General features: G+C 42.7%; 1 protein-coding gene across 5 annotated transcripts in view; it reads left to right on the forward strand.

Moving 5' to 3' along the window:
* Positions 1-6,708, forward strand: part of PPARG (peroxisome proliferator activated receptor gamma) — a 54,554-nt gene extending 47,846 nt beyond the window's left edge. For all 5 annotated transcript variants that reach the window (XM_083869426.1, XM_083869425.1, XM_083869422.1 and 2 more), the window contains one exon: positions 6,347-6,708. In XM_083869426.1, coding sequence (XP_083725552.1) covers positions 6,347-6,594 — 248 coding nt within the window. In that variant the 3' untranslated portion in view covers positions 6,595-6,708. The remainder of the gene's footprint in view (positions 1-6,346) is intronic.
* The last annotated feature ends 15,328 nt before the right edge of the window (positions 6,709-22,036 follow it).

Below are 22,036 nucleotides of genomic sequence, written 5' to 3' on the forward strand. Positions count from 1 at the left end.
AGACTGCCCACATCCAACACCTCACTGAACAAACACTGAAATCCAGCTTTTCTGCTGCTTTTCTGCAGCTTTTCAGGCAGAGTGTCCTCTGCTCCTGGGGTGATGTCACCGTTCTGTTCTGTGAATTAGTGATGCCTACCAGGATTTATTTACCTTCAGTTACATTCCAGGCACATCGAAGCTCTGCTGCTTTGGCCAGCACTCCCAAGGCAGTGATGTTGCACAAATAAAATCCTGCCCTCCTGATTTGTGTGTATTTTGGCCCAAGGTGGAGCTGCACATATCCATGGCAGGAATGTGCTGAGTGCTCCGGACTCGGCTCCTCCGCGGAGCAACACTGAGGATTTTGTTATTAAATTACATTTCAGCAATCAAACACAACCTCCTGCTATTGTTCTAAAAGCAGCCCAGCTGCTGGGAGGGCACTCTGAGGTGTAACTGCATTTAAAATCACCTCCAGCTCCTCCTGGCACTGTGTTTCAGTCAGGAAAAAGAAAGGGTCATAATAAAATTTATCCCATTAATTCCACTTCCAACAGGAATTCTTCCCAGAAATTTCCTTGAGCTTGATTCTGCATTAACTCAGGAAGGAGAACACCTTGCTGATGTGGTTTTGGTTGGTTTTGGTGAGAGAGAAATGGCACAAGCCTGTCAGGGGACTGCTCCAAACATGCCGATATTTTGTGTTTTTTTAGTATAATGAAATGTGACAGATGAGAAAAAGGCCTCTCAAAATTCACTCCTAACGGCAAAAAGGGAACTTGTGTTCTGCAAAGCCCTGTCCTCAGCAGTGTTTGGTTTCCAGCAGAGGAAACAGGAATGATGTGACCAATCTCACATTTTAGATTGCAGGAGGACAATGACTCACATACAATAATTAACTGTGTTGTATGTGAATCATTGTTCATGAATAATGATATTAATAATAATCATAATATGAAGAATAATATTAATTGAATAATTAACTGTGTTGAACCAGATTTATCAGCATGTCTCCTTTTTCTCCAGAATAATTTGTAAACAGGGACCTGTAAAGAACTAATGAATTTGAATCAAGTAACTGGAGCAAAACACTGAAATAAATCTGTAGAGACAAATAAATCCAGAGAAATATAAATCAGTCCTTTCTAGGAAGATCCTTTAATTTCTTGGTAACAAAGATCTCCCTATCTTTTTTCAGAGCTTCTTTTTTCTTTCCAAAAAGTGTGATAGCAAAAGAGTTTACGTTTTGAAAACAATTAAGCTTTGTGGCCAATTAAAGAAAGCTTTTATCATGGAATTTACAGCCAGATATGATATCTGTTGAACTGGAAGCATTCTGTGGGATTAAAATATCTTGTGTGGTATAAAACTGAGTCCTATTTCTCAGCTCTCTCAGACGTTTCTGTAAGAGCTGCACCCTTGCAAAATTGGATTTCTGTAAGAACCATTTGAATACAGCAGGATGATTTCACTGGGAACAGGATTTCAAAACCAGAGCACCTCGAGGACTTGAGTTGCTGCAGGAATCCTGCAAAGCTGAAATCCCTCCACCAAATCCCATGTACAAACGTCTCTAACAGAAAACCAGTTTGTGAAACCCAAAAAGATCCCAGCCAGGGGCTCTGAGTGCCAGAGAATCTGTTATTACCCAGTGAAATTATGCTAATTCTGCTGGCTCCAGGGGGGCTGGCTCTTGTGCAGCTCTAACAGGAGAGGAGAAGGGAAAGGGGAAGATAATTCCAGCTGGAACATCACACGTAGAAAGCTTCTCCTTGGGAAGTGTTTGGAATTTGCCACAAATCCTATAAAACTCTTCAGCCTTTTGATAACCAAACAGCTGCTTTTTGCATGTTATCTAAAAAAGGCAAAAAGCCCAAAGCACAGCCATAAGGAGCTGACAAATTAACTGTAATAGCAACAGATGGAAAACACTCCCACTGCCACAGTTGGTTTTATTGTTCCTGAGCTGCTCAGTGCAGCCTCTCTCTGCCTCAGCTCTTCCAAATGTTCCTCTGAACTTGTTTCTGGAGAGCTGCTCTCACTGTTGGTGCTCTAAAGCAAAGTAAATGGCAAACAAAGTCTTGTGCTCTGATTTTAATACTGATCAGACAGAGATAATGTGTGTGAGCAAAGGATTTCACCTTGTTTGTACAAAAGAAATGCTTTTGGCCATCACCAGCAGCACCAAACCCTCACTACAACATCCTCCCAGCTGTGGTGACTTTAAAGGACACACTTTGGCTAAATGAGGTTTGGAAAGCTTTTTTCAGGAGATTCTTCCTCTGTGCCACTAAGGCTCCTCCTCAGTCAGCAGTGAGTGCTCTACTATACATGAAAAAGAGCTAAAACATCTTTTTAAAAAATGTTTTTGAAAAGATTCACCCATTCACCTGAGCTGAAAATGAGCTCTGCCACGAGCAGGTTTGAGCAGAACAAGTTGGATGCCTCTGGTTGGGCAGGAAAGAAAACACTCCAAGCCTTACTGGGACAATTCACATCTGGGAACGGAGAACACTCACTGGAGCAGACTGTTGTCAAACAAAGAAAAAGCTCAAAAGGGAATTTTGTAGCATGGATGGGCTCGAATTGTTGTGTATTATCTTCTGCACTGGTTGGGTACAGGAATATTTGAATGCAGGAATATTTGGATGCAGGAATATCTAGATGCAGGAATATTTGGATACAGGAATGTTTGGTTGCAGGAATGTTTGGGGCAGAGTATCCCTGTAAAGACCCACACTCTGTCTGTCAAACTTGTATTTAAATCCAGAGAAGTTTCTAAAGTCACTTTTTCTGTTTTCAGTGTTGTTTTTTACCCCAAATTTTAAGCCACAAGTCCCTGCTCCTGGTGTTAAACACTGTATTCAGTCCTTTTGCTGCATTCTCAGATCAGCAAAATTTGAAGTTTCATCACTGACTATCACCAAGGAGTAGTTCCTATTTCACTGCCACACAAATCCTGCACTTTGTCAGAACAAAGAAATGCTTTGTAATCAGAGCAAGAGCTGCAGTTCCTCACTGAACCAAAGTCCTGGTGGCTCCAACACATGTGACAGCCTCAGAAGACAAACCTCAAACTGCTGAGTCACATCTGCCTCAGCTGAAGGAAAAAGGAGGAGCACACGTTCCTCAGCGAGATCTTTGCCTGGTTTCTACTGCAATTTTAGATACTCAGATTTTAGAATGTGCATTTAAATGCCAAATGCATTTATTCAAAGATAATGAAATGTAAAGACATGCAGGTGGCAACTTCATACGTGAGGAACAGGTAAAAAAGATTGTAATTATTGTTAGGGACATGGAAGAGGCACCCAAATAAGAAAGGAAATAAAGAAATGAAGTATTTTCCCCTGAGACTGTATAGAATATCAATTTACACACAGTGGTACTGCTGGCACTCAGAACTTTGGGGTTATTGGCCTTTCCCAGACACTGTGAACATTTTCTGACTGAGAAGTTTTCTGCACAGTTTTCAAACCAGTTGAAGCAGCTGTAGGACAATGAGTGAAAACATAAAGAAAATGTGAATAAAGAAACAAAATAAATAACAGAGAAGCGTGGTGCTCTCCTGGCATTTTCCTTTTTCCTGCAAGGCACATCCCTCTGCACAAAACTCATCTTTTGGCACAAAACCAAATTGGTCTGGAGCAGATATCTATTTAAGAGCATTTCAACAGCTTGAAATATACCATAATAGCTGGATGTTTAAGCTTTTGCCTCTTATTTCCTTTTTTTCCTGGTTTAGATAAGTTTCTTGGAACAGAAGCAGCATTTTCCTCTGGAAGAGGATTTTACTGAGAAAGTATAGCAAACTGTCAACACCCAAAAAACACTGCCCATATCCTGGAGTTCTCATTCATGAAAAATCTCTCTTGCCTTCAATGGGAATTTTCCTTCCTCTTGAATTGGCTTATTTAAAAATAACATCCGATGATCTCCTCGGCTTTTGTCAGACTCATCTTTTCTGCCTCTGCTTCCACTGGGTCCTTAGAAAATCACCAGATTAGGGGTTTTTCAAGGGGTATCAGGATTTTAGCCACTGCAGTCCCACTGAACTCCAACTGACCTCAGGAACCCAAATTCAGGGGTAAAAAGATAAATTCCAGACCTAGAGGAGTTTCCTCCTGGATTCTGGAGCACAGTGTTTGAATTGGGATTGGCTCCTGAAAAACTCCCACCCCAAAAAACTCCCACCCCAGAGGAGCATGGGGCAAAGGGAGATGAATCCCAGAGGAAATCAAGGCCACGTCTTTGTGCTCTCTGATTTTTTCTGTCCCTGCACACTGAGTCATGCCCAGCTAGCTCAGAGTTCAGCTGCAACTCACAGGGAACATTTAAAGCCATCACAACCCCAAAGCAAACAAAGAATTTAACAAAGTTAAGCAGCTTTCATTGCTTAAGCATTCAACATTTCATTAGCTTTCAGTGCTGGAGAATCAAATAAATGGCAGACATTGAGTTTATGCCTTTTTTTTTTTTTTTTTTTTTTTTAATTTTTTTTTTTTTTTTTTTTTTTTTTTTTATTTTATGCATTCACATCCACCTTAGCAGGAAATATTTTTAGTGGCAGCAGCTACACACAAATCCATTAGAGTGAGTATATGCTGATATTCCAGCTCTGAAGGGCTGAAATTTGGCAAGTTTCAGAGAGATGTCAACTCAATTCTGCAGCCCATGCAATGCACTCAGGCAATCGAAAAAATAAATACCTAACATTTATCAAAAATTCTTTAGGTGTCTTTTTAAAAATTGCTTTAAAATATTTTTTTATATAATATATATGGTATATTATATAATATATATAATATAATGTATAATATATTATATATATAATTAGATATAATGTTCTAATAATATATATTAGATATACTGTTCTAATATAATATTTTAATATGATGAATATAATTTATATTATTTTTTTATATATATACCCTTTTGTTATATTTACTCCCAGACTTTCTGAACCAGATTTTATGGGGTTATCAGTTCAATGGGATAAATAAATGATGCCTGCAAGACAAGCACATTGACAAACAAATATCCAAGTTCACATTCAAAATTTACTTTTATTCCTCTCTGAAACATTCTGCCTAAACCTCACCTCTTGGAGAGCTGAGTGTCCTTTCCTGATCAGTGCCCTTCATGTTCATGGCTGTGCACTCATTGGTTTTCCTGCCACCTTTGCCTTTTAGTTTGCACTGCAGGTTTGTTTTTTTTCCCCATGTAAAGTAAGTAAAGCCACCATGTATTTTATAAAGAGCTTTTTTTCTCTCAGCCTTTTTCCCAGTGCACAGCACGAGTCGAGCTGAGCTGGGAGAACTTAGTGCTCAGAAAGGTTACCAAGATCACAGGAAACAACAGCTTATTTTTTATGTTTTTAATAGAGATCAGCCTCTCGTCCTTGCTGAAGTGGAATCATTGCCTTAGGGAAGTGATTTAGGGGCTTGCAATAGGCACTGCTTTTATTGATCAACCTATGAAATTAATTTCATAGCTACACAGCAAACTGTATTGAAATTATTGACTGTTTTCACTATGAATTATGATATTCGGGATGTGTTATCCAGGATTAAGTATTTTAGCAGTAACAAAGTCATGGTGGTCATTGTCATATGTGAGGATTTAACCAAGTTAAGTGGCTTTTATTGCTTAGACATTCAATATTTCATTAGCTTTCAGTTCTGCAGAATCAAATAAACTGCAGATGTTGAGTTTATGCTTTTTTTTTTTTTTTTTTTTAATTTTGATGGGTTCACATCCACCTTAGCAGGAAACATTTCTACTGGCAGCAGCTACACATAGATCCATGAGAGTATATGCTGATATTCCAGAAGTGAACTACCTGATACAGATTGTTTATCCCCCAACTCTTTTTTTCCCCACACACACTCCCAGTTTACTGTGGAAAATCTACTGTAGTGGGGTATAAACCAAGTTCTAGAGCATAAAACTAGTTCTAAAACTGCTCTGAGCAAATCCCAGGGAAATCTTACAAACCGCCTGATGGTCAGACAGCTCCCAGGAAATGCCACCTGTAAAGGCTTCATTTGTTGAGAAATGTGTAAGAAATCAATGCACGAGATGGATGTTAACGGTGCTGATAAACCCACAACCCCTTTTTTCTCCAGGACGGCCCAGTGGAAATGTTTGAAGTTTAGTCAAACTAGTTTTATCCAAGACTAGTCCTACAACCCCACTGAGCCAAGCCCAGGGAAATCTTATAAACTACCTGATGATCAAACAATTCCCAGGAAATGCCATCTGTAAAGGCTTCATTTGCTAAGAAATGTGTAAGAAATCAATGCACAGATCGATGTTACGATGCTGATAAACTCACAACCCATTTTTATTTTTTTTCTCCCAGACCGCCCGGGGTTGTTAAACGTGAAGCCCATTGAGGACATCCAGGACAACCTTTTGCAAGCCCTGGAGCTGCAGCTGAAGCTGAACCACCCCGAGTCCTCGCAGCTGTTTGCAAAGCTGCTGCAGAAAATGACGGACCTCAGGCAGATTGTCACGGAGCACGTGCAGCTCCTGCAGATCATCAAGAAAACGGAGACGGACATGAGCCTCCACCCACTGCTCCAAGAGATCTACAAGGACTTGTATTAATGAGCAGAGCAGTTCTTAATCCCCCTGACATGATGTATGTTCTTCAGATTGCACTATCTCTTTGAGGGAAAAAAAAAACAACAAACTTTGCGTACCTAAGAAATTACTGTGAAACAGCATTTAAGAAGAGAGAGCTTAGTATAGCAGATCTATTTTATGCATATTGTTTATAAAGACACATTTACAATTTACTTTTAATATTAAAAGTATCTATATCATGAAATTGTTGGCAGTATTTTCAGAATTAATTTTTTTAAACTACGTTATTTCTTAAAAATTGCTTGTTCCAAGTATGATCGATGCTTCACTCGAGCATGCAGTTAAAATTTACAGCTAAATAAAAACCTTTCTCCTTGAACATTTCCAGGGAAATGTTTGAAGTATTAACGTTCCATTTTTGTGCTCCCGAGGCAACAGCAAAAATAAAGATTTAGTCCCAGATTAGTGTAACCTCCCAGGAGAGTTTCAAAGGCCAAAGGGAGAAGTGTCAGGTCTGAAAATGTTCGTGCCTTCCACGGTGAGATTTGAATATTTTCAGGCCTGAAAATGTTCGTGCCTTCCACAGTGAGATTTGACAGTGACAGAGCTCTGTAAAGGGGGCTTGGTGTCAGGAGAACTCAGGCCACTCGTTGGTGGGCAAACTGAAAAATTAGAAGCCATTTCAAAACCTAATTAAGGAAGGAATATGCACTGCTCAGGACTCTTAGGAAACAAAGTCCTTCTGATTGCTCTGCTTGTGCAAGTTTGAGAGAGGTGGAGCAGCAGCTCCTCCAATTCCCACCCCAGAGCAGCCAGAGCTGAGTTGGAATAGATTGGTGCAAACCTCTTGGCCTGAGACCTTCCCCAGTTATTTGATAAACTGCCACTGAACGACGGCCAAAATTCGCAGTGTTGTGACAAATTAACTCCTAAACAAAAGCAAGGTTTGGATTCATTCTTGTGTAAAGATAAAGCTGGGATGGAAACCCTGTACCCTGAGTTGGACTTGAGCTCTGGATGTTCATCCAAGGATGCTGGGAGGTGTTCCTGCTCTTGAGGTCATTGGTTTTCTTGCATGTGTTGCCTTAAAATGTCACCTAAGAGTTCCACAGGGAGCAGAGCACAGCAGAGCCAACAAATTTAACAGGAGAAAAATTTCCTAATTTGTCATTTTGGGGTATTGAGGTGAGAGATTCACATTTCACCTGCCCACATTTGAGAATTTGTGAATGTGACCCCTGATTCAATCCCACAGTGGTGGACCAAAAGAGGGAATACTGGGGGAAAAAAGCCACTATTTGTAACTTGTATATCAAAATAAGGAGAGGTCTCCAATATCCTTGGTCTCCTCCCCATGACTATATTCTATTTATGTAGCAAAAAATGTGCCTTAAGCTGAGAGAAGGGGAGTGGTGATCCCTGAGTGGACAAAGAGGTGATGTAGGTGTAAGTTGGACCTTCAGGGAGTAGAAATTGGCTTTGCTCCTAATGCAGACCTTGAAACTCTTAAGCCGATGCCAATTAAGCAATAAAGAAGCTGAGAGAGGTAAATATGAAAATTAATCCTTCAGCTCATGCCTTCTACACCTGGAAACATTTCCTGCTGCTGATTTCAGGCAACCTCTGGGCCTGAGGTCAGCAGTGAGCGCCGTTCCCACCAGGAAGTTTGGGGAATTGGATCATTGAGCCTCCAGGTTTAGAGCCCCCGGGTGGAATTGCACTGAGGTGAAGTCACAGAGAGCAGCTTTGATCCTGCCAGGCTGGCACTGAGGTCATTCCAGGTAGCTCAGAAAGGATGGCCCTGGAGCAAAGCACGATATTGCAGCTCCTGCTCAGCACTGCACCTTTGCTGCACGTTTCTGGTGGCTGCAGCTGAGCCTGGCACTGGCAGGAATTACAGTCACACTTCCATGGCTGTTACAATGCAAAAGAAAATATTCTCTCTCTGGTTTAAGTCGTTTTCCTCTGTTCTTTTGAAGTGTTGCCTTCCAACACTGAATTCCTGGAACAACAACACCCAGCCAGAACCAGGAATGGGAGACTGCACTTCTCAAACAACCCCATTGCCCACTGGCTTCCCTTGAAATGGAAATCCAGAAGTAGTTTCAAATAAAAAAGGAATTCTAGGGCGTGTCTGTCTGTCCTTACAGAAGTAATATTCAAAATTATTTGGAAATAAGTGGCAGAGGTGCTCTGACAGGGAAATTGAGTTCAGTACTTTGTTATTGTTAAAGTACGGAAAAAAAAAAAAAATCAGGGTAAGCCAGCAGCACATTAACCAAAGAGCTTCATCCCACTCCTGCAAGGGGCAATATTTCTGAAACTGTCCATTCAGCAGTGACACTGAGCCACTCAGTCCAGAAACCCCTGCATTTTGAGGGTGGTAATACAATCACAATCACAAGAGTTTTGCAGGAATGGGTGTTATCCTTCATGAGGATGAAGGCACTGAATGCCCCAAAGCCTCTACTTTTCTATCAACTGTATCAGCTGCTCTAATAAAATATACTGTTCTCCCTACACCCTGTCTTCTCTCACATATTGATATTATTCACCCTGTTTTCCTCAAGCCATGCAAAGTGTTAATTTTTTCCTGTGAGTTACTAATCACTGACATGTTCTGATTCTAAGCGGTTACATCATGGTTAAGAAGTTTTTGCCTGAAATACTTTTCTACAAGAATAGGTCTTGAGGGAAAAGTGTTCATTTAATGGACAATTGCTATGTACTAATTTAGAACAAATGACTGTTATGAGGATATGAAAACATCTTCTCAAAAAATAGCATTTTCTCTTGTGAATTCTATTCAGAATTTTGATCTAATTGTAAATACTTTCTGTTTCTATGGGACTTTATTTATTAAAAACAAAAACTTGCTAATGGGAGTTCATCAGTAGGTTGTAATACTTTCAGACTCTCCAGAGTTTTGGGCAGAACGGGCTCCACCATAAAGGAACAATTTGGGTTTTGATCTTCAGTGCTACCAAAAACATTTAACAGCTCAAAAATAGAAGCAGTCAGCTGGTACATGAAAATGCCTTTGAAAATTTGCTTTTGCTGGTGCTGTGCTGTTCCTTAGTCATCTGTGCACTACATCATAACCTCCTCAGGGATGATGTGGGATCCTGGAGGTTCCCACAGGCTTTCAAACCTCTGGGCTGTTGTTCTGTCTCGTATTTCACACTGCTCTGCTTTTTCTGTGGAGGAGCTGGAGGTAAATTGAGTGCAGAGAAAGTCACTCCATGTCCCTGCACACATCCAGCCCATTCCCCTGGCCCTGGCAGGAGTCAGAGCATTCCTGGTAGCAGCTCAAAGGTCCCTGATCAACCTTCATCAAAAATTACCTTCTTCAGAGAACACTCGTGAGCATTTCTCCAGTCAGAGTTGCTGTGAGGGCCTGGAATGAGAATGGAGAGGAGAGAAAAACATTTCCAGCATCCCCATTGTCGTGGCAAAGGCAGGCCAGACAATTTTAGTCACAGTTTCCTCATGGTAACAGTGAGGAAAACCCCTTTTGTCCCCTGGGTGCAGGTAATCCACCAGCCTTCAGCACTCCCCAGCAGGACCTTCTCCCAACACAGCCAGCCCTCAGCACCCCAAAACCACTGGGAAATGGGCAATGGGAGATGGGAAATGGGAAATGGGAAATGGGCAATGAGCAATGGGCTTCCCAAGAGCTGCTGTCCCCCCTTGTGTGACTGAGCCCCCCCCTCAGTCAACACACCCAGGGCTCCAGTCCCTGTGGGTACAGATAAGCCCTGAGGGATCAGGATTCAGTATTTGTTTTGTACCTGTAAACTCTGCCTTGAGGTTGGGTACATTTTAATGGGACTTTTTTCCCTCTTAAATCAGAGGTAATATCCCTTAAATGGATGTAACATCAGCTTTGTAAACACGAGCAACACAAAGCTGCAGCTGGAGATTTATAGGAGGAGGAAAACAAAACTGAGGGGGAACAACCCCAGCAAACAGCTCCTGGATCAGCAGCTCAAACATTTCAGGCAAATATTTCATGTTTATTCAAGCACTGGAAAAAAATTATGGGTCTCATCATAAATCCCATTCCAAATGCTTTGACTGAAAACCAGTGGTTAAAAATCAGCTGTACAGCAGTGTACCCAACTCCACGGGTACAAGAAATGTTCTCCCATTCTTCTCAGCACTACCCAGCCCTGCCAATGATGGCTGCAGGAAAAACAATTTCAGAACTTCTGGGTTTTCATTTGGGTGCTCAGGGTACGGAGAGGAAATTAGGCAGCACATCTTCAGGGGCTTGAAGTAAACACTCAGGAGGCAACCACTGCCCCAACAAAGGAAGAAAGGAGGAAATGATTCCACAGCTTTGGATGCAACAGACAGTGTTAGATATGTGTGTGTGTGTGCAGGGTCTTTGGATGCAATATAAATGCAGCTTTGGGTGCAATCTGACAGTGTTAAACGTGTGTGTGCAGAATTTTACCTTTATTTCTTTGTAAGAGCCAAGTGATCCACGGGCCTGGTGTTTGCAAGAAGTTTTAATGTGCCAAAGCCAGTAAACAGCATCTAGAAATTGATATGCTCCCAAAACAGGAAAGGTTTGTTCAATTCCCAGTCTCTTTCACTGCATCTCTTTATTGCCTAACGTGGTGGATAGTGAAGAATTGCAAGTCTGTAGCTTGGCTGGACCTTGCGGCAGGAATCCTCTGGGCAGGTATTGCTCTGGGCAAGCATTAACTCTCCGATTTGGGGGTTAAATGCTTCAGGACTTCTTTTAAATGTGACATTAATTTGCTTCCACAGATTTTTGCAAATGGCTGAGGTCAGTTCCAAACTCTCAAACTGGACGAGTTTCTAATTAGGATTTTAACAAACTGAACGTGGCCCTCAGCCCTGCTTTAGAAGAGGGTAAAGCCAAAAAAGAGCTTTACTGCTGGTGAAAATAGCCCTTCTGTTGGGACACCAACTGGTTAAGGGCTTTCTTTTTAATTATTAAGCTTCCTTATTGAGCTGGAAATGGGGGAGCATTTTCACAACAGCATTGGCCAAGAGGAATATCCATTGCTCATGATGTTATATTCTGTTACCCAACGAGGCTTTTTTAGCCCAGTGGAGACAGCAAGGGAGAAGTGGAGTCTCCAGAGGCAGGGGAGGGAAGGAGGAACACGCAGCACCATTGGTTCTCACACTGGGAAGAGCTGGCAGTGCAGGAGGAGATCTTGTCCTGCTTGCTGCAATGATGATTAAAGCATTCTGTGGTGTCAGCATTTCCTCGGGTTGTTAGTGCTAACTCTCAGCTGGCCATATCCTGCCAGATTTGCAGGCAAAGCCTGCCAAGCCATCTCAACAAAAAAAATGTAGCTTTAAATATTATAAATGATGCTGCATTTTGCTGTGGAAATGTTTCCTGAAAAGGCTGTTCCAAAACATCCTTTATTGTTGGGGGAGGGGAGTAAAAGGGGCCTGGGAGAGGGAGGAGGGAGGAAAAAGAGCTACTTTTAATAGACCTTTTTTTTCTTTTGAGGCCACAGATTCATTTCACATCATTCTGTAAGACCAAATGGATTTATTTTTTTTCCCAGTGACTATAAAACATTACAGTAATAATTCTGTATGTAAGTTTTGGCAACTGAGCTGGAGTGGGAGGAAGGACAGAGGGCATCTGATTTTCTAAAGGATTGCAGTGAGGGATTTTGCAATTGATCAGTCAGTAAAACCTTCTTGGTGAACATCTGCTTGCTGGCAAGGGAGATGTGTCCCCTTCCTGCTGGAATAAATGGAAAATCTCAGCAGAGTGAAGGAGGTGGCTCCTGTAACCAGGGCAAGCTTTGGGTCCTAGACCTTCAAAAAGGGATTTGGGTCTCTGTCAATAACAGGATCACATCAGGGGCTGATCAGTGAGGATCAGCTGCCCTTGGTGAGCTCTGGTTACTGGGTTTCCTTCTGTCCCTGCCCGTGGCACAGAACCCAAACCAGGAGCACTGACCCACGAGCAGCACCCTGAGCATTTGTGCAGAGACACAGATTCAAACTGCCCACGTTCACAACTCCAGCTGGGGTCCTTCTCCACAGGGAAGTCCTTTTGGAAAGGATGCAGATCACAGAATTCCTTCCCAGCTCAGCCTCAAAGCAGAATAAATGAAAGGAAAGGAATTACCAAAGTCAGAAGTAAATGAAGATGTGTACAATGCAAAGGAATGGGTTTGTCGCTGTGTGTTGGAATTCAGATTATGTTAAACTTGTCTCTTAGCTGAGCTTTAATCAAAAGATTCAGGAGCTCTTCAGCTGAATATTTCCCCAGCTGAATATTCCTTCTTTTGTATTTCTTTTCTCTTCAGTTTTCACGTTTTAATGGAGATTAGTGTGATTAATTCTAGGCTGGTAGGAAAGGCACAGAGATGTGCAGGTTCCTCTGCATCTGGGCTCTGCCTGAACAGCTTGAGTAAAATATTTGATATTTTCAGTCTAAGCAGTTTTACAACAAAATATAAACAGGGGTAATAAAGCCAGATTCAAAGAAGATGAGACTTCCACAGTGCTTTGCCTTTCAAGATCAACTTATGGAATCAAATTCCCTGAGTCCTCCTATTAAGCTTGCACTTGGAGTTCTGTGGGAAAAGACAATGGAAAATGACTATCAGAGACAGGCTTGTTCTAAAGATTAAAAATAAAAACGTATCAAAATCTTATTTTTAGTTTTGCAGTCGTTATTGACAAAAAAGTATAAATAAATGAAGGTGATGGTAATTTAACCAGGAATTTGTCACCTTCTCTTCTGCGTGGACTCTGCAGTAAGAAATTTGCATTTCCCATTGCCAATCCAGGGTGCAGAACCTGCTTGCAGGTGTAATTCAAATGCTAAAATGGCCTTGGAGGCAACAGCATCACACCAAAAGGGAGTTACAGGGGATGAAGTGTGCTAAAAAATAGATTTTGAAAACATGACAGGGTTCCAAAGGTGGCCTGTAGGAGTTACTTGGAGAGTCTGGGGGCACTTTTAGCACCCAGCAGTAAAAATTCTGTGTCACAAAGAGGGTATTTTCTGATGTCAGGTATTTTTGGGTGCCCAAAGGCATCACTTCTCATTTGTTCCTTGTAGGAGGTTGTGAGGTGTTCACTGCCAGCTCCAACATGAGTGGTACCACAAGGAATTGTCAGTAGTGGAAATTATACAATTTAACCCAAATATTATCACAGAAAGGGTTGGGTTGGAAGGGACCTTCAGGAAGATCTAACTCCAGTTCCCCAGCCATGGGCAGGGATGTGTTGTGAGGGAGGAACCAGCGGGCTGTAAAGCACCCAGTCATGAATTTGATATTTAATCTCTCCTCCCTGTTTGCTCTGCACTTCCTTTGGTACACAATAAAGCTGGGCTTAACCAAGCCTGGCACGCAACTAACCCAGAGTTTCACTGGAAACTGCCCAGTGCGAGGGAAGAGCCTCCAGTCTGGGATCAAGCCTAGAAGGGGGAAGCTGCTCAGGTTCAGAGAAAGTCCCATTTGTGGTACCACTCAGGGGGTTGTGGTCTGGGTTTTGTTCACTCCCAATCAGAGAAGGTTTCCAGGAGAAGCCTTTGAGGCAGGACTTGGAGGATTGGCTCCATGGAATGAGGCACAGATGGGTTCCATGGCTCCCAGGGAGGAGGGGCTTGGGTGCCCAACATGAGCAGGATTTGATCCTAAATGAAACACTGGGGATACCTGATATACCCCAAATGTGCAGAAGGGATGTCTGGAGAACAGTAGAGGAAAAGTGATTTGAGGAACAGATCAGACACTAAAAACAGTGAAAAGGGATTGCCATGAGCAGGGGGTGAATCCTGACTCCCATCCTGGGCTGGGCTCAAGCCCCACTGAATTCCAGCAGCTGAGGAATTTTTTTCTGTACAGCCAGAATCCTCAAACTTCCTCTTGCAGGAACATTATTATTACTATTCAGTTGTGGGCATCATTAAAACAAGAGGGAGAGAGGAGATGTTGTCATCCCAAGGTGTCTGCCTGCCTTGCCAGTTCAAAAGCACGAGGAGCAGAGCCAGGGCAAGGCAGGGGCAGCTCCTGCTGCACCCCAGATTCTTCCCATTGTCCCCAGTTCCTGTCCCCTGCATCCTGCTGTCCTGCCAGTGCCTGTCCTGCTCAGAGTTCTGGCACGTTGGTTTGCAGCCAAAGGCTGAGGATACAAATGAGAGCAGCATTTCCTTCCCCTGAGCCCACTGTGCCAGGGCAGGGAGCTCTGCAGCCCCAGCCTCTCCTGCCCTCACCTCGGGAGGAGCAGCTGGGCAGCTCCAGGAGCAAAACCTTCTCCCAGCAGCTCAAGGTGGGAGGGAGCTGAGAAATTACGATTTTAAGCGCTTGTATTAGTTAGTAAGAGAAGCCCTTAAAGCTTAAAGTTTAATGATGTTATTTTTTGCAAAGTTACTTACATTTTAGTTATAACAAAAATGCTGTAGCTTTGTTGATAATTCTTAGATGGAATAGATGGAATTCTATATGTAGAATTTGTGTAAGAATTTGTGTTTGCTTTTCTACATTAATCTTGACTTGGAATTGGTTTACTAAGACTGTAGAAAAAGATTTCCCTGCTGAGTGTGGGAACAGGAGAACCCTCCTGCAAAAGCAGATCCCAATGAGATCCACAAAATGAGGCTCTGGCCTCCACTGGGGCAAAACTGAGACTGTTCAAAGCTTCCATGGCCACATCAAGAAAAGCCCTTGTGAAGCTCAGCCAGGCTCTTATTTCGAGCCACAATTCTGGAATTTAATCTCCTCACTCCAGCAGGTATCGTGGTCATTGCAGGTATCGCGGTCATTGCAGGCAGTGTCTCTGCCATTGTTTTTCCTGATGGGAAAAAAAAATATAAAAATATTATAATATAAAAATTTCCTCTTGCACTTTGCACAAATGAGCAGACACAGAAAGTCCCAGTGCTCCTCTGGAGGGACTGGAAATCCCTGTCCCTCACCCTGCAGCTCTCACTCATTGATTGGCCTCTCCCAGCCCAGCATTCCCAAGGTCTGGGATCCAGAAGTGCTCAGCAAAAGGCTCTGCACACACACTTAAATCCAGATTTCAGGGCCTGAAATGAGTTGGGCCGTGGTGTTGAAATGCTTGTGCAACTTACACAAGCAGGCAGTGCAGGGACAGCAGCGTGTCCAGGAGACACAACAAACATCTCCTTTACTTTCTAAATGAGCCTTCCAGGAGGAGGAGATGGAGCTCTTACCCAATCTCTCATGGTGCTTGTTGCTTGGGTTTTTTATTTTTTTTTTAAGCCATTCCAAGGTGCCCTCCAGATTTTTGGAGAAATGTCTCCTGTGCATTTTATTTTATTTTATTTTATTTTCCTTTTCAGTAAAATGACAACAACACAACGAACGAGTCCCATGCTGCAGAGCAGACAACATTTCTACACAGAGTTTTAAAGCTTGTTGTTACACAAACACAACTCCTGCTGCCAAGAGCAAGCTGATATATTCTTGGCATGCCTGGTGAGCCTTAAATCACAGGCAGTGGGTACATCCTGCCTGACAGGCAGAGGAGCAGAATTTCACTGTGATGGGAGCAGAGTAAAGAACTTTTTGTTCAAAATCCCACTTTGCTCAGGCCCACCAGAGCTCAGGAGCTCCTTTTGCCTGTCAGGACTGTAGGGCAGCAGGATGTTGTCACTATCTCCTGGTTTTCTTTCTTGCCCCAGCTGTGTTTTCATGCCGCTGCCACAGTTTGAAATGAGCAATTGCTCAATGGATGGAGAAGCCAGTGGGTTTTATTGGGCCTTTTAACGTGTCTCCCAAATGTGCTTTGCACAGAGAACATCCCAACCTGCCAAGTGCACCTTCAGCACAGGAAACCCCTTGTTCTGCCCGGCCATTCCCAGGAATGGCCCATCCAGAGGGGAAGAGGAGCTCAGGGTTGGGCTCCCAGCAATTTTCTTCAATGCCAACTTGGTTTGTTTTCCTGCTGGAGGATGCTGGAGCAAGGGGGCTGCAGCTTTGGGATCAGCCTCAGATCGTCCAAAAGTTGAACACCAAACCTCATCCTCAATTCCCCTCTTATGGCATCTTCTCCAGGATACCAGAAAATTTCCTTTTTTCCAAGGAAAAATCCATTATAAATCACCACTAGAAATAATTCAACTTACAAACAAGAAAGCTAAACTGGGAATTTTTCCTTTTAAATTCTATTTTCCCAGCTGTGTGTTCACTTGGAGATGAGCAACTCTTTGGGATTTTAGATTTTTTTTCCTCCTTTTTTTTCCCCCTCCAGGTGGTTTTCAGTGTTGTTTTCTTATGTCCTGAGTGTTATCCAGGGTGCCTTAATCCAGATACCCTAAATCACCTCAGGTCAGCGTAGCTGTTAATAGTCAGTAAATTCAAATTAATCTCTCTGGTGGTATGTCCTGTAAACAACATCATGCCCCAAATTTCTGAGCTGGGGCACATCACTGCAGCTTTTTTCATCCTGGCTCTCAAATCAAACATTTCCCTTCTGTTTGTGCAAGCCCATGGTGGGAAATATCCAGTGGTGCTCCAATATTAAAGCAGAAAGTGAGAAGCTCACAAGTGGCCTTCAAGGAGATGAGAAAAGATCCTGTGCTTTAAAGCAAACAAAAAGATTTAAAAACCCCAGCACTGCCAAGGGAAGATGAGGAAATAACAGCAGAATAAAGATTAATTGTTCAATAGTTTCTTTTGCTTAAGTCTTCACAGCACAAGGTTAACTCCCACCAGATGCTTAGAATGATTAAAATTAGCAATAAGCTGGAGTACAGAGAGGAGGGAGAGAAGAGGTTAAATATGTTCAGCTGGGTTAGATACATTCAAGTGAGTGAGCTGCAAGGAAATTTACCCTGGAGTATTTAAGGAAATAGCTAAAACAATCTGAACCATTAAATGATTATCTTTAAGAGCTCATGGATCACGGAAAAGGGAGGCCTCAGAGGACCCAGGAAGGAAAAATTTCTTCTTTCTTTTTTTTTTCCTTTCTTAAGAAAGGACCAATTGCAGGTTATTCCCGCTTCAAATAGCTAATTAATCATTGATTTTTTTTCACTGTCCATCTGAGGATACCCAGCCAATAGCAACATAACAAGGATTTTTCTGTCAAGACTGAAATCGTGCCATGTTAATTTAACTTAATTTCCTTTTTTGACAGAATAATTGACCTTGTGAGTGAAGGGGAAGCAGTACATGTGCTGTGCAATGTAACATTCCCAAAAACAAGCTGGGGAAGCATTGAAAGCTGAAACTATTGCAGGTGCAAAAATGGATTTTAAATTACTTTGGAATCGGTTTTTTTGGAATAGTTTCCTGCCAAGCTGAGAGCTCACCCCAGCCAGGGTGCACAAGGGGTTTTCTGGGTGCCCCTTTGCTTCATGACTGGGATAACAAAACACACAGTGCACCCAGGAATTCTAAATGCCATCAGAGACTGGAGCATTCTGGAGCTGAGTTTCGAATCCAAGCTGACCCTGAGCTGCTGGGATAAATTCCCGCAACCCACACAACAAGGCTCAGCCACCAGAAATGCGAAGTTTTACCCCCACGAGGCAAAACTTGCCATCCCAAGCCATGGATTAAAGGCAGTGGAACAGGAGGATGTGCAGGGAGCAGATCCCAGTGCTGCTGTGGCTAAAAAAAGGTGCTGGTTTGGTGGCCAAAACATCTCCTTGGTGGCTAAAATGTCCCCTTGGTGGCCAAAACTTCTCCTTGGTGGCCAAAACCTCTGCTTGGCTGACAACTGGCCCTCACTAGCACTGTCCATCCATGGTTTGTGCTCGAATTTTGTGGCACTGGCAGCCCAGACATGTCAGGGAAGGAGAACTGGGAAAGCCCCTGTAGTCTTGGTTCCATGCCTGAGGTGTTTTGGTTTTTTGAAACGTTTTTCTCAGGGAATTTTCTGTGAACAGGAGAAATGTTTTTGTAACTGTAACTTTGTTATTCATTTCTTTCCCTGGGAGGGACTTCTCCTTGCTGTCACTCTGCTCTGACCAATGGGAGTGAAGAGGTTTGTCTTTGTGTCACCAATCCAATTGGTCTGTGTGAAATAGTATAAAAGGGAGACACATCCCAAAGATAAAGGCGTCATTTTCAGCCTTCTGAACCTCAGAGTCTGTGTCATTGTGGTGTGAAACAGGGTCAACCCCCAAGTAAATCCCCTCATTTCTCACCCAGAGTTGCTCTCCCTGGTGAAGGGAGCCCCTGCCATGTCCAGGCTGGGCTTTTCCTTCTGCCATCTCCAATCTCTGCTGCCAGGGCCTCCCCAAAATCCAGGCTGTGCGCTCGAGCTGCAGCTCCTCCCTCCCAGAGGCATTTTTGGAGCCCAGGGATGGCACAAATCTGCCTCTGCCTCTCGTGGACCCACCCAGGCTCTGCACAGCCCAGTGTTCCCACGAATTGCTGCAGAGGGAGGACTTGATGTTCCCCAGTTCAAGAAAAAGCCTCAGGAAATTGCAAAAAGTCCTAAAAAGCCGCAGTTTGTTTTCATAACATTCTTTTCCTTTTAGAGAAGTAATTTCTGTTATTTTTTTTTTCCTTCTTAACATTCTGTGTGATATTTCAGGAGTTAATGATCTAAACACTGCAGAAAAAAGGATGGCACAAGGCACTGGAAAAGTGTCCTGGCTAATTAGCAGGGCTTCATTTATGTAGGAAAAAAGGATGTTTAATTTACACCAAGGAGACTCAGATTTAATTTTTTTTCTGCCATCATCTGGTTCTGAATGAATTTCTAGGCTCCTTCTAGATCCTCTCCTCAAACTCTTTGACTATTTACAAAGCAAAAATGTGCATTTATGTCATGACTTGATTTCCTAATCCTTAATTTCAGTCTGTCCAAAAGCCAAGCATCCAATTAAACTTGTTCTGGGATGGGGGGAGCTCAGCCTGGCAATGATCTCCTGCAGGGATTGATGTTTCAGCCTGGGATTTGTCTTGTTCTCTGGAGGTGCTGCTCCTTCTGCAGGCTCTGGATGGAAATTTTAGATGACTGAATAAAAAATGAGACAAATCTCAGTCCCCACAATCATATGCCACCCCAAATCTTCTTTCCAGTCATGTACAGGAGCTCCTTTATGTGATTTAGTGTAGGACATTTTAAAAAAGTCTGCTACTATAACTAAATAGTATCATTTATGCATGGAACCTATCAAAGCTCATGTCGTTAATCCATTCTTCTCTCTTTCTTTCCCTTCTCACCTTCATATCCATGAGACTTGTAAAATATCCTTGTATGGGGAAAAAAAAAATATCCAAACCTGAGGCAGAAGAAATTTTGAATCTGGCTGAAAAACATCTAGAATCTTCCTCTATTATACAAAAACTCCACTTGCTGTGGCTGCATTTGCTTCTCCCCATGCTGGAATTGGGTTGCCAAGGCTGTTTCCAAGCCTTCAGGGTGCTGCAAGTGTTTTTTGTCACTGCAGACATTTGTCACTGGCTTTTCCTATGGCCTGGACAGAGCCTGGCTGGAAGTGCTGAGATTTGTTCAGTCCCACCCCGAGGAGATCCTTGGAGGGGGATCTTTGCCATCCCCTTGCTCTTTATTAACAAAAAGATGGCAAAAGGGCTCCCAGAATTATCAGGAGACAAAATAAGATCTGTAAGCCTTGAATTCAGGGCTCTCAGTATGAAACCACCCCATACAAGTGGATCAGGGTGAGTTTGTGACACAGGTGTGATCTGATGGTGATATTTATCACAATATTCAAGAAAAAAACAGTTCTAATTTGCCTTCCAAAAGCCTGAGCCAGCCTTGCCTTGTTCTGATTGCACTGTGCACGTTACTGGGCCCTCTCCCAAAATGTTGGTGCTTGGAACTGCCTGTTCCAGGTGACAGTTCCCCTCTTTGTTTCCAGCTGTTGCATTTATTATCAGAGGACAAGCAACAATACATAAAATGCTTTCTTAATGTTTATTTCTCTTAGGCAATTGCATCTGCCCTGGGGACAGCACGCAATCAGGGCTGGAAGGAACAGCAGTGTTTGCAAATCTTGGGTGGCTGAGCTGGAAATCTTCACTGGGTGCATCCAAGAGCAGAAGGGGAAGGGTCTGCTTGGCAGGAGTTTTCATCCAAGAGTGGTGGAATATTCAAATGGGGGAAATTTGAAAATTCTAATTTAGCAGGAAATACAGAAAGCCATTAACAGGTGGAGTTGGGCAACAGAAATCACACATTCAGCTGCTGCTGCTCCTGTGAATGAGTTGGAGTTGTATTACTTTCAAAGAGAGGAGTGTTCATTCTATATATTTATAGAATATAAATATTCTATATATTAATATTATATATATATATTCTATGTATATATTTATAGAATATAAATATTCTATATATTAATATATATTCTAGGTATATATTTATAGAATATAAATATCCTATATATTTATAGAATATATATATAGAGAGAGAGAGAGAGAAATATATTCTATATATTTCTGGCCAGACTGGTCTCATTAGCAAAGGTTTAAGCACTGAAGCAAACAGTAACTGCATAAATGTCCTCCCCAGTGGCCCTTGATAGCAGGAGCTGCAAGCCAAGGGGGTTCAATCCGGCTGTGCCCTCACTTCAGCTTTAATATCTTGGGTTTTTTCCATCTCCCTGGTACCAACAGCCCCAGAGCTGCCAAGGAAACCCCACCTTTGAGACAACAAATAGAGCGAATTTCTGTTTAACTGTGTGGGAAGGGGCAGGTCACAGATCTGCTCGTAAAAAGCAGGAGATGGTGCAGCAGGACAGGCTACACCTTCCATTGTCCAAAGCTTTGTGCCTCTGCCCTCAAATAAACCCCCAGGAAAAGAGGAAACTCCACAGAAAGCTCTTCCCCAGCAGCCACTCTCTCAGATTCTCTGCCCCAACTTCTGTTTTTCCCTTTCAGCCCACCAGGAATAGCTCAAGACTCTCAGCTCCTGCCTTGGAGCAGGAGGATGGATTAGATCTCTGATCCCCTCCTAACACTTTTCTCCTGATTCTCTGTTCTAAATGTGGTATTCAGGTCCCTCACCAGCCCCTCACCCTGCTTTTCTTCAATCTGTCCCTGATATCCCAAGTGTTCTCCAAGGCTTCTTTGAATTCCTGTCCTGCAGAGCTGAGAACAACTCGATTCTTCATTTCACCTGGAGCACCAGTGGGCACCATGGTAAATTCAGCCTTGCTTCAAGTCCTGTGTTTTACTGTGTTTTCCACATCATTTCTGTCTTCAAGTAACAGAAAATGAAAATACACATTGGGCCAGTTCAGCAGAGGCTGAGGGTTTCAGCCTAATAATCACCACAGATTTCCTTTGATTTAATAATTGATTTCAACAGGAAGAAAACAGAACTATAAGATATAATAACTCTCATTCCTCTGATTCAGTGCTCCTGGAGATCTGTTGCTGAAGTAAACCAAGGAACTCAGAGTTTATCTATTTTTCAGCACAGTTCTTTTCCCCGTTATCAGCTGCCTGAAAAATGTGTGCAATAACCTACAGCTGAAGGGAGCCTCCAAGCCTCCCCC

Source organism: Zosterops lateralis (genome assembly GCF_965231275.1).
Source record: "Zosterops lateralis genome assembly, chromosome: 11".
In the NCBI taxonomy this organism is placed as follows: domain Eukaryota; kingdom Metazoa; phylum Chordata; class Aves; order Passeriformes; family Zosteropidae; genus Zosterops; species Zosterops lateralis.